General features: G+C 38.8%; 1 protein-coding gene across 5 annotated transcripts in view; it reads left to right on the forward strand.

The window, feature by feature from the left end:
- LOC138145255 (CLIP-associating protein 1-like) overlaps window positions 1-13722 on the forward strand; it is a 204486-nt gene that overhangs the window by 133678 nt on the left and 57086 nt on the right. For all 5 annotated transcript variants that reach the window (XM_069066896.1, XM_069066895.1, XM_069066893.1 and 2 more), the window contains exon 8: window positions 3003-3070. In XM_069066896.1, coding sequence (XP_068922997.1) covers window positions 3003-3070 — 68 coding nt within the window. The remainder of the gene's footprint in view (window positions 1-3002; window positions 3071-13722) is intronic.

Raw genomic sequence — 13722 nt, forward strand, 5'->3', positions numbered from 1 at the left:
TTTTTTTTTTTTTTTTTTGATCATGGCTTTCAGGTCGTCCAGTATTTTTAAAATTATTTCTCCTGGATCTTTTTTCCAGGTCAGTGGTTTTTCCAATGAGATATTTCACATTGCCTTCTGTTTTTTCATTTGTTTGGATCTGTTTTATAGTATCTTGACTTTTCATAAAAGTCATTAGTTTCCAAATTGCTCCAGTCCAATTTTGAAGGAATTATTCTCTTTAGTGAGTTTTTGAAATTCCTTTTCTATCTGGACAATTTAGCTTTTTAAGGCATTCTTCTCCTCATTGGCTTTTTGGGCCTCTTTTGCCATTTGAGTTAGTCTTATTTTTTAAGGTTTTATTTTCTGCAGTATTTTTGGGTCTCATATAGCAGGCTGTTGACTCACTTTTCATAATTTTCTTGCATCATTCTCATATCTCTTCCCAATTTTTTCTCCCCTTCTCTTATTTGATTTTCAAAATCCTCCTTGAGCTCCTCCAGTTCATATTTTTCTTGGAGGCTTTTGATGCAGGAGTTTTGACTTTGTTGTCTTCTTCTGGTTCCATGTTTTGATCCTCTTCGTCCCCCCAAAAAGATTCTGTGGTCTGATTGCTCTTCCTCTGCACATCTTGACAGCCAATTACTTGACTTTTGAGCTCTTTACCAGAAAACCCCCAAATTTCTGGGGTTTTCGCAGCTGTTGTCAGAGTTGTTGTCAGAGTTTATGAGGAGGGTGCCCTCTTTACAGCCACCACGAGCTCTGGCATGCTAGCATTCCTCACCCCAGGACTACCACCCTAGACTGAGATTCAGATCCAGGCAGGTCAATGCAAGAGCAATTACCCTGTGAATGGTAGCTTGGTCCCCCTACGATCTGCAGGACAGGAGCTCTGGAGGCAGCCATGCGACAGTAGCTGCAGCCGCCATGTCATCACCATCTCTGCTGCCCTGGTGGCAGGAGCCGGACTAAGCTCTTGTCTCACCCAGTTCCAACAGAGTTCCCTACTGATCTTTTACTTTCTCTTTGGTGTTTATGGGTTGAGAAGTAGGGAAACTGCCACAGCTGCCAGTGATTTACTCTCCTGAAGTCTGCTCTGGCTGGTCTGGACTGTGAGTCTGGGCTGGCATGGCTCACAGAGGACTGCGCTCAGCTCCCAGCTTGGTGTGATAGACCCTTCCTGTTGGCCTTCCAGGCTGCCTTCAGTGGGAGATTTGTTTCTCCCCATCACTTTGTGGGTTCTGTAGCTCTAAAATTTGTGTAGAGCCTTTTTTTTTTTTTTTTTACAGGTGTTGGAGGTGGTTGGAGCAGGAGTTCAAGCAAAGTTCCTGCTTTTACTCTGCCATCTTGGCTCCTCTCAATCTGCTTTCATGGTTCATCTTTCTTCTTCCCAGCACATAGGAAAGAATGTACCGCGGGGCTCTGTTCTGTGATCTCCTTAGCTTCCTCTCCGGATTCTCTTCTTTGATGATTTCACTTGTTGCCATGGATTCAGTTATGCAGATAGCTACTAAATCCCACATCTCCAAGGGCATCTTGGCGATTTGCAGCTACCTCTTTAATCAACACCTCAGGCTTGAATTTGTAATCTTCTCCCCAAACCTGCGCCTGTCCTGGATTTCCCTTTTTTCCTGATGGTACCACTATCCTGCTTGTCACTGAGATTCATAACCTGAGTGTTGTCATCCTTGTCATCCTTGATTTCTCCATTACTCCCCCCCTCCCTCCCCCCAAGCCCCTGTTTAATCCTTTCTTCTCAGATTACCTTATTATAGTTAACGTGACTCATAGATCTAGAGCTGGATTCAACCCCAGAATCCATCTAGTCCAACCCCTTCATTTTAGAGATGAGGAAAATGATTCTCAGAAAAGCTAAGTGACTTGTCCAAGGTTACTTATAAGTGGCAGAGGTGGGAATTGAAGGTAGGCCCTGACTTTAAAACCATGCTGCTCTTTTTCTGTGCTGCTTTTTATACATTTCTTCTCCCCCCATCTTCCAAGAATGTAAGCTTCTTAAAGCCAGGTTCTTGTTTTTGTTGTTTGTGTATTTCCAGTTTTCTTACACACAGTAGAGGCTTATTAATGAATGTTTTTCCAATTTAATGAAAATTAATACCAGAGAGATTAGATGACTTTCTTGCCCAGAGCTACAGATCATCAAGTAATAGAGATGGGTTTAGACACAGGCAGCCTGATTCCCAAGTTTAATAAGTAACTGTGGAGCACTTGCTGTATAGAAGGTACTGGGATATATATGTTGGGTCCCAGAAATGAAGTCCAGGCATGGGCCTTGCCCATGAAGTTCTTCCAGCAGAGACGGGGAGAAAAGATGTTAAGCAGTCAGTGGCCATTCCAAGCCAGGACAGAGAAGGGTTAGATTATGAAAGGGCTGAATTAGGTGATCGACGTGGGTGTCGAATGTATGACAACATTGGGTGGTCACTGAATGTGACTGCTTTGCTTTTAAATCTCAAGTGTAGCCCATATTTCAGATTTTTTTTTTATTTTCAATATTAGATTTTTTTCTTTTACTTTGTTAAAATGATTTTTATTATGGTCCTTTCTTTGAGGTGAGATTTTCCTCTCCTCCTTTCACATTCGATTGTTGAACTTCTAAAATGGAATGCTTTGACTGACTGAGGAGATTAAAAAAAAACAAAACAAGGTGAAAAATATTGGGAGAATTTTTTTTTCCAGTTGAAGTCTTTTACAGGTTACACAAGTTGTTTCAATTAGAATTCATAAATATTATTAAGACAGAGAAAATCCCTTGCCATATAATATTAGTACATTTTGAAAACCTTCATTAGACTTGGTCAGCATTATCTATCTTCAGGACAGAAGTCAAGTCATTCAAGGAAGTGTTTCTTTTTAGAATGGCATACCTCACACATTTTGTTTATGGTAGTTTGTGACTGCATGTTTAGTATTTTCTCCAGCATTTATTGATGTTTCATTTCTATTTTGACATAACTGCATGTAAATGATCCCACATTTTTTTTTTATCTTTTAATTTCTAACAGGTTAAATGTAATTTTTACAAAATTTGATGACGTCCAAAGATCTGGTAACATGATACAGTCTGCAAGTGGTGAGTAAAAAAGATAGTATAATGACTATTAAGGCATTATCTGTGTGATGACATCGTATTTGCTGTATCTGTAATAGATAGGTCATATTTTAGCTGATCAAGGAGATTTAGAATTTAAAGTCCTTGGAGTTAACCTCATGTGAAAAGCAATTACATGCCAGCTCTCAACCTTCTTTTTTGTATAGTGACTATTTGAGCAGATATGTTCTTTGTTACTAGTAAACAGTAAACATAGCATATTATTGTAATAGCATTTATATGAGTAATTTCATGTCCTTCATTAATTAAAAATTAAATTACTTTGCCACTTACCTACTTGTGATATTGCAGATGTGATCACAGCAGGAGAAAGGAATTGTTGAAAATGTAATAGAGCAGGTCTGCCCTTAGGAGGATAATGGTAGCAAAAAACCTTTTAAATTGTGAGGAAGCTTCAGAAAAAAAGTGAATGCAGGAATCTGGACTTGAGTCATTGGACAGAATTGTTACAATCAAGTTCCTTGGTAAATAACCCCAAAAGTAGCTCAGTGAAATCAGTCATTAAGCATTTATTAAGTGCCTGCTGTCTGCCTGGCACTGTGTTAAGTACTGAGGATATAGAGAAGGTCAGGAAACAGTCTTTCCTATCAAGTAGCTAGTATTTTAATGGGGAAGACAACGTGCAAACAACCATGTGCAAACAAGCTATGAACAGGATAAATCAGAAATCATTGCATCTCGAAGGAATTAGCATTAAGAGGCCTAGGGAAGGACTTCTTGTAAATGAATAGCATGTTCATGTTAGAGCAGGATGATAATGGCTCACACTTATTTGATAAGAAATAGGTATTAACAAAAAGCCTTCTTAGCCTCACTTTACAGATGGAGAAACTGAAGTTTACAGAGATCACACGACTTGCTTGAAGTCAAACATAGCTAGGAAGTGGTAGAGCTGATTTTTGTATGCTGACTTGCTGCGGCTAGGTCCAGTTCTTTCACTGTTATGCCAGAGTGCTGATTGTATGTCTGATGGACCATTAAGGGCCTCTGGAAACTGACGCAGACCGTTGAGGTGGCTTCCCCAAGGCCACACAGCTTGTAAGTTTCTGAGGTCATATTCAAACTCAGGTCTTCCTGACTTCAAGCCCAGCACTCTGTCCACAGCAACACCTGACTATCAGACAGATAGTGAGAAATAGCTGCTGACCCCAAATAATCTAATGTTCAAGTATATCTTTGGACTTCATGGTGTAGATTGTTTCACATACCTTCTTCATGAAGATAATAAGAAGCTTACAAATTCTAGCGAAAAAATAAGTTATAGAAATGGACATAGATATTAACAAATTAGGTTACTTAGGATATGGCTAATTAAATGTGGAAGGTTGAAGTCAAGTGTATTAGAATCCATCTTAGAACAGCTCCAGGAATTAATAAACATTTATTGAATGCCCATTTTGTGTTACTAACAGCTGTTGGCAATGATATTTGCAGATTATTAATGAATCTCATATCAAAAGAGTAGAAGTCAAAATTGAATCACATGGTCACTGTGCGCTCTATGGTGTGGGTCTATCAGACAAGGGCCCATTCCCTTCCCTCATTTCCAGCACTTTGACCATAATAACAAAACTGACTGCTACTTTTATTTGCTTGTGGTTTTTCTTAATATATAGTACTATGTTGTCATATGCAATATTTACCCTGTAGAGACCATTATTATATATGTTTGATAAGATAAAGAAATTCAGCTACTGATAGCCTGTTATAAAGTGGTGATTGTTGAGAGCTTGACCTGGAATCCAGACCCCTTGATTCCTACTCTCATGGTCTCTTTGCTATAAAGTTTATGTATCTTCATGTCTCTACCTGTGTTTATACTCATTGTTGGTGTATCAGAGACAGCTGCTTGTGTTTCACACCTCTGTATAGAATTTCCTTGTTTGATGTTTCTTGGAACCTGTCATTGCTAGGGAAGGAAGTACTGAGTGGGACAGTAAGAGTTTGCACAAAAAAACCAATTTTGACTTTTTTACCTTGACTTATTGTTATACAGTTGGTGTTCATTTTAATGCTGGTGTTAGGGGAGGTGGACAAGGTGTGTGGTATTGGCTTTGTATTTCTTGGGCTTGATCTATGGCGTGCCCCCCCCCCCGCCCCAGCGTGTTATTTGTGGAGAACACAATGCAAACTGACCTATATATAGTCAAATCCTTGGTATAGCAAATGTCATATAAAAGCATTTTATTCTACATTCCTAACCTGTAAGAGAGATAATAATTATGAGAGGAGGGGGGAAGAGGAGAATAGTACTGTATGTTGCAAAATATGTTATATATTTCTCCTTATTTGCTTCTTAACAGCCTGGATCAATCAAGTAGGATTTAAATCTAGTGGCTTAGCTCCTTGTCTAGGACTCTGCCCATTACCTCATGCTGCCTTACAAGTGCCCATGCAGGCCTTGCATTAGAATTGGAAGTGATTGGGGAAGTAAATGGGGGGAAGGATCATGAAAAGAGAACAGTGGGAAGTAAAAAAAGGGGAGCAGCTAGGTGGTAGAGTGAAAAGAGTACCGGCCCCAGAGTGAGGAGGACTCCAAAAAAGAGAACAGTGTCTCTTCACCAGTGTCATTTATTCCTATAAATGATAAAGGGGGAGTAGGTGGAAGGTGGGAGAACTACGGATTTTTCCTCGAAGACCCAGAATTTGATCTTCTAGCAGTGCTTCAAGTATGTATTCATGTATCGTTGCTATCTCTTTTGGTTTTTAAATATTGAGCTTTGTTTAGAAAGGTTGAGTGAAGAAAGAACTGGAGATTAGGTTTCTAGCACCCACCTACAAAGATTTCAGAACCGTTAATTTTAAAATCAGTTTGAAACTATTTAGGGACTGTGATCGTAGTATTAGTCCTTACCTGTTTGACAAAAAGTAAACAGTGCCAAACAAGCCCATTTCCTTTCTGATAAAAATAATTGACCTTGGAGGCAGGAAACTGACTTGTACCAGTCATGCAAAAGCTATCATCATACTCATTTGTAATGTCGTCCTCTGCTTGGGAATGTATTAGAAGGTTTGCACATCTATCTTCGGTTTTCAGCACTTCAGGCAGTAGGTGATAGGAATTTTGGGGGACGAATGCAAAGGAATAACTGAAAGGATTGTGAGAAACACAATGTGGGGATCACAGGACTTCCCAGTCAGGGTTAGGCAGTTAGCCTGGATGAGTTTCCACTGTCTACTGCTTCCCTAGGGACTCTTAGGAAGATCCATGTGATATGCCCCTTAAAATGACATTTCTGTTCTCCCTGAAGGAACTTAGAAAGTGTGCAGAGGAAGGCATTTATTACGCTCTGGCAAAGAAGTGGGTGTGGTGCTCACTGGGAACATACACCCCAGAGAAGCAGGAGTGAGGTTATACAGTTATATGGTTCTATCCTTCCTGGTAGAGTTCTGGTTAGTCAAATTCCTCACTCTATTTTCCTATATTCCCTCTTTATATTCAGATTACACAGTAATGGTAGTGTGGATACTTGGGACCTGGTTGCCACAACTCCACCTTTCTAGTTCCCTCTGGGGCCATTGTCGTAGTTCCAGGATGGCAATCGTCTTAGTCAAATAAGATAAGCTAGCTTCCCCGAAGCTATTGATTATGTTCCAGTAACTTTTAGTGGGAGCGGAACAAGATGACATAACATCTCCTCTTATAGGATGAAATAAAGAAATGTGAGAGACAGAAAGAGAAAATAGGTGGGGGAAAGGCAGAGCTGGGCAAGAATTCATAATAGTGAAATATGTATAAAATTGTTTTGGGGACACAAGGACCAGGATGATTTTCCTGTCTTGTCATAATGATCATCTTACCTCATCAGTCACTGGGTTTAAATGAATTTTGAAGTTAATAAAAATCAGAACTCATCTCCATAGTTCTTGAAAGTCTACAAAATGCATCGTATGCAACTACCTGTGAAGTGTGTAGTGTGATTTTATCATCATTTTATAGATAAGGAAGTGTACGGGACTGGCTGTGATCACATCAGGCCAGTAAGCATTTATTAAGCACCTGCTTTGTGCCTGGCACTCTGCCAGGCTGAGGAGGAAAACACAAAGCCAACAAGGAGTTTACATCCTGTTGGAGGATAAACGCTTATGAAGTGGTGGGAGCCGTTCAGGACTTCAGCCTAGATCTTGCTGGTGCTTTTCCATTTCATGTTGACCACTCCATGGTGTTGCTGAAATCCTTCATCCTCACTCATCCCTCTCTGATGGATTTACCAAGGATTATCCTTTATAGCAGAAGTGCTCTTTGGAGTGAAAGTACAGCTTGTTAGCAGGGTCTGCAGTAAATCTGTGTTTATATTAGCTGTGTTTGTTTCTTTCCCCTTTAAGTAACTGGATTGTGGAAATTGGAAAACAGGAGTTAGAACTGAGGAGAACTTGGCAGTGAAAGAGAATGGAAGCAGTTATAGAGCAGAATATGGATTTGTTTTCTTCTTTTTTTTCCCCCAGAAGACGAGAAAGGTGAGAGAATAGAGTAGAGACTATGGGAGGGTGGGTTTTTTTGAGAATATGGAAAATGGCAGCCTGGATTGAAGTCAGAGGATCTGGGTAGAATTCTGGCTCTGATATTTTATGATCTGTGTGATTTGGTACAAATTACTCAGCCTCTCTGGGCCTTACTGAGAGAGAAGAAGTAGAGATGAGTGGTTGTGTTGAGTACTGTTTGTGATTTCTTTATTGTATTCTGTTATCATAGTTGTATTCTGTAAGCTGTCTTACAGCTCTAAACTTCTTTTTCCTTCTCTATTCTAAGTTAACTTCTCTTTTAGGAGGAAGAGCTCTGTGTACTCTCTCTAATTGAAGACTTTATAAATAGGCTAGTCCAGGAGACCAGTACTTAAAAATTATAGACGCCATGTTGTTAGTGATTACTAGATATCCAGCTCTAGCTACTTGCTAAGAAAACTTCCTGAGGCTACTTACGTCCAATGCTTTTTTAAAAAAATGACCTCAGAGATTGCTTTGTACACAAATAGTGCAGCAAAACTTGATGAATGGCCTTTTGAGAGATTGCATACCTACCTGCTCATAAACCATCTGTGGGACTTAAATATTCTTTATCTCCCCTTGTTTCTTCTTACTGCTATTAGTGTGTGGGAGAGGGTTAAGACTGGGATGCCAACTTGCATGGATAACATGGGAAACACTTTTAGCCTCTCCTTCTGTTCCTTTCTCCTGGGACTCTAAGTATGTCCCGTTCTCCCCCCCACCTCCCACCCCATTCATTCAGCCAGTATTGATTTCCAGTAGTCCAGGCTCAAAATCTCCAGATCATTTTTGGCTCTTCCCTCTCCCCTATCCTCCATACCTGACAGATTGCCAAGGCTTGTTGAAGAAGTTACCTTGGCAGCATGGGAAGAGACCAGGATTTTGAAGCCAGAGGATTTGGGTAGATTCTGCTCTGATATTTTATGATTGTATGACTTTGGGCAAGTGGCTTAGCCTCCCTGGGGCTTAGTTTCCTTATCTTTAAAATAAGGGGAGTTGGACAAAATGACCTCAGAGGCCTAGTCTGTCTCTAAATCTATGAACTTATTACATTGCATCTGCCGCTTTCTACTCGTACTGAGGTCACTGTAGTTCTTAGTAGCTCTTGTAATGATTGATATTAAAATTAATCCAAGGGGATACTTTGGACATAAAAGATCCATCAACCAGTGCCCAGATAACCAACCGCCTTCTCCACGAAAACAGCCAGAATTGCCTAGTTGTGTAATCACAGTGGATCTCTAAAGTACCTGCCATTCTTTACTTCCATAGTGCATTCACTTCATTCAGCCTTGACAGTGCCAACACTGTGCTTCATTTGGCTTGAGTTGTTGCCGTCTGGTATTGTCCCTGTTTGTTGCAGTTATTTTGCACGTCATGTAAAGCTGACTTTGAGGTTTTGAGGTATATTGAGTAATAATAATGATGTTGATCATAGCTAACATTTATATAGTGCTTACTGTGTGCCAAGCACTGTACTAAACATTTTACAATTATCTCATTTGATCCTCACAAATTTTACAGGCAAGGAAACTGAGGCATACAGAAGTTTAAGTGATTTGCTCAGGGTCACACAGCTAGTAAGGATCTTGAGGTCAGATTTGAACTTAGGTCTTTCCGAATTCAGGTCCAGCACTCTGTCTACTGTGCCACCTCTCTGTACTAAGATTGAAAAGAACCAGTAGCACAGGGAATTCAGGGAAAAGTGAAGCTTTGGGGGATGGGAGTTAAGGTTTAAGTCTTAGAAATGCTGAATTTGAAATCCTTGCCTGCTATGTAGGTGGACATGTCTAATAAATAGGCAATTGGATGTAAGAATTAAAAACTCAGGAGAGAGCTGGGGAACTAAAAAAGAGATGGTCATTCTCATAGTTGAAAGTTGGAAGTTGATGGGAGTGGATGAACTTGATAAAGATTAGAATGACAAGAAAGGAAGAGAATAGTGCCCTGACGAATGCCTTTACTTAGGAATTGTGGGAGAACCAGAAAAGGGCATGTTTGAACTGGACTTTATATTTCCTGAAGACTGATGAAGATACTTAAGTTAGATAAGAAGTAGTATTAATGTTATTATGGTGGTTATTTCTGCACACCGATTAGAGAGCTTTTAGAACTGGGAGTCAGGAAAAGGACTGGTTTAAGTTCTTCTAAAAGATCAGAGAAACTGGGCCATAGGCTAGCCATATTTCCAGAATTGATGTGCAATCTAATTTTTGTGAAAGTCACCAAGACATAAACAACTGAAGTAGCAATCAGGGGCTTCTTTTTAATAATAATAATTGTTATTACAGTGATAGCTAGAACTTACAAAAAATGCTTCAAAGTTCATACAACAATTTATCCTTGTTACTTCATTTGGTCCCAACGACAATCTTATAAAGGGAGATGCTTTTTCTTATCATTCTTATATTACAAGTGAGAAAGCTGTTTTGCAGAGGTTGTTAAATGAATCAGGATTTGAACCCAGATCTCTCTGACTTCACATTCTGTTTTCTATCAACCATACCATCTTGGTGCTTTAGCATAAATTCTAGTAAGGGTTTTGTGCAACTTCATTGGCTTATATGGATTTAATCTTTAGTTTGAATGGTTTAATCACTTAATGATTTAGCAGTTTCTTTTTTGCAGTAGAATATTGGAGGGGTTTCCTTGGCTGGGTTGATAGAGTGAGATTTTCATAAATGTTAAACCTTTAAAGTAATCCAGGACTCTGGAAATCTCATGAAAATTCAGCAACTAGTTCTGAGCATAATAGCAGTGATAGTTTTGGAAACAGAATTCATATAGTCATAGATATTCCATGCTAGAAAAGACTAGACACATTGCAAGGGTCACATGGAATTCTTTGGAAAGTATAGTAAATATAATTTCATTTTGAGGGGTGAAAACTAATTCACCAGTAGGAATAAAAAGGAACTATGTGTTGTCTTAGTTATTTAAAATAGTTATTGAATAAATAACATTAAACAATTAACTTATATGTATTTAGCCTTCTGTTTAAAAAGTAGAGAACACGTCTATCTTTCCTTGCCGTTTGTCTCCCTGCATCTGTCCAGTTGTCTGTCAAGTAAATTATCCCTCTCATAGTGACTGTGATCTGTTGGTGGAATTTTCGCATTTTTTTCAATCTTCAGATCTCATTTTGAGTCTTTTCTTTGTTGCGACATCATTGTCACTGTCACTTTAGCTCTTAGTGGACTTTCTGTGTGTGTTCCGATGGAAATGACCCCCACACTGTTGTTTCTAAACTGTGGAATTGCATAGCTGTGTGTAATTTTTTATGTTAGTAGATGAGCCCTTATTGGAAATCAGTTATCAGAATGACAAATGTGGTTAAACTGTGGGAGTCTCTTGATGTATCATGATGTAGCATAAATCTCTTCCTTGTAATCATTCAGTTCTTGAATGCTATGTTATATGTGTGTGTGTATATATATGTGTGTGTATATACATATATGTGTATAGGTATGTACACAATACATATTTATAGATACATGCACATATGTATACATGTGTGTTTGTGGATATATAGGTATACACACATATATACCCTTACTACAACATTTCTTTTTGTCTGAAAGATAAATTTGATCTTTGTGGTGTTCATTTGGGCCATGACATAACATTTCTCTCCAGCAGAGTTTCAATGAAAGCATGTAACAATTTTTTCCCCCAAGTTTTTATATATGGGCCCATCAATTATCAGACAAAGGTTTCTTTTATTTTGTGTTACATTCTTAAGAATTATTTCTGATTTTGGCAAGTGAGGTCCTTTCATTTAATATAGTTTAGATCTCATAAATCTTGAGGGGTGTCTGTTCTTGGCTACTCTTAGAACTGATGATACTTTATAAAGAAGTAGCTTGTTAGGAAATCAAAGGAGAGATTCTTGAACATAGTGTAGTTCTCTCTGAATTTTGGAATTTAGAAGAGGACTTAGCCAAGCTTTTCTGCTTTCTAATGAATTTTTTTGAATGTATTTTTTACATGCTTTAAAAAAATTAAAGAACATAGAATGTTAGAACTTTAAAACCCCAGAAGGATCCCAGTCTCTTCATTTTGCATTAGCCACAGAGATGTCATTGTAACTTTTGGCACACGTGTGTGTGAGCTAGACAAGAGAGAACAAGATTTTTAAATAATCTCTAAAATGAGCAGTTTTCTTTATTTTTAAAGTGTCAAAAATAAGGCAATTAAGTCAGAGTCATTAAACATTTATTAAGTTCCTTTTATGTGCCAGGCACTGTACTAAGCCCAGAGAATACAAAGAAAGACATCAGACATTTTCTGCCCTCCAGGAGCTCAGTCTAATGGGGTAGACAACACATAAAAGAATACTGATGGATGGGGAGGTGGTTGAGGAGGTTACCTGGGCACATGAAGAAGTCTGCAGCCCTGGTGGGAAGTGATCTGAGGAGTTAGGAGTTTCCAAGTCGATTTCATCTGGTACCGTGTTTCCCTGATAATAAGACCTATCCCGAAAATAAGCCCTCCCCTTACTGTGTAAGATTCCTCTAAAATAAGCCCTCCCCCGAAAATAAGCGCTATTGAGATTGCTACTGTAGTGAAGGTGATCCCCTGCGCTACACGCTACATTACGGTACCCTCTGTATGTACCGTCCCCCGCTTCCCCCCATGAAGCGCACACCGTGCGCGTCATCCTGTTCTTCCCCAGTGATTTGCTTGCTGGCGCCATTGAGAGCAGTGCCGCGGAGGAGAGCTGAGGCAGGACAACATAAGCCCTCCCCTGAAAATAAGCCCTCTGGTGTTTTTCTTTCCAAAAAAATTAATAAGACAGTATCTTATTATCGGGGAAACACGGTAGTATATAAGAAGTATCTGGAGATCTGAACTCCAGGAACAGGCAGAGAAGGAAATGATCAAGAGAAGTCCTCGGGTGTTCTCCTCAAATGCTGGAAGATCACAGACGAGTTCCCAGATGTTCATCCCTACTCTTTCCAACTGGACAAGGAGGGACCATAGGGACAGGGGCTGCTGAGGATGCCAGTTCACAAAGGTATGACTATATGATTTTGAGAAAGAAAAAATACCAAACTGGAAGACTCAGGTCTGTCTTGATACAAATGAGGTACCAAGCTGTTGTTCTTTGTCCTTCATTATCGAAGAGGACCATAACATCAGGAAGTTGAGGTCAAGGTACCAAGCTGTTGTTCTTTGTCCTTCATTATCGAAGAGGACCATAACATCAGGAAGTTGAGGTCATGACTCACAAGTGAATGGCATTTAAGTGAAGCAGGACTGTCCAAAGTCATCAGCCTCACTTTCTCCTCCCAAGAAATCTGGGTGGTTTCTTTATAGATCTTGGTTTTTAAATTTATTTTGTTTTAAAATTTTTCTTAGAGCATAATAGAATTATGAATGAAACAGTAGAGCAGAAAGAGGATAGCAATTTGAAATGGATTTCATGGCTATAATAGAGAATTTCATCTTTGTATATATCCTGCTTGTTGCTACATTACTTGAAAGGACATTCAGTGTTGAATGGCTAGAAAATGGGAATGTAAATGAACATGATTTTCTAGATATAATTTTTCTAGATGCAGTTTTTTTCATCCCCCATATAATTAATAAATCTCTTGAGCAAAAGTTTAGTTTTGCTACTTTGAATTTCAGAAAGAAATTTTGTGTATGTGTGTATAACTTAGTTTTCTAATTATGCAGATTGCTTTTGCTTATGGGTGAAATATATTTTCTTAAGAGATAGTTATAGAATAGCAATTTTCCTTTATCTTTATAATTTTTAATTGAATTCAATTGGCATGAAGCCTTTGTACATTAGTAAAGATTTAATTTGGCCAGAAAAATATACATACTTAGGCATTTCTTCAAGTAGACGGCCATATTTATGTCTATAGAATGAGTATGTTTTAAAAGTCCTAGCTTTACCACTGTTTAAAACCACAGTAAATTTGAGCCAGTGGGAAAATTTGAATATGGGAAAACAAATTTCCTTCTGACAGAAGTAGAACGCAGATGCTTTCTATATTTATTTATTTATTGCCCCTTTTTTTTTGGAGGGGGGAGGCAGGGCAATTGGGGTTAAGTGACTTTCCCAAGGTCACATGGCTAGTAAGTGTGTCAAGTGTCTGAGACAGGATTTGAACTCA

Source organism: Petaurus breviceps, unplaced genomic scaffold, assembly GCF_028583685.1.
Source record: "Petaurus breviceps papuanus isolate PSGF00001 unplaced genomic scaffold, PetGlider_PUasm1.0 90731, whole genome shotgun sequence".
Classification (NCBI taxonomy): Eukaryota; Metazoa; Chordata; class Mammalia; order Diprotodontia; family Petauridae; genus Petaurus; species Petaurus breviceps.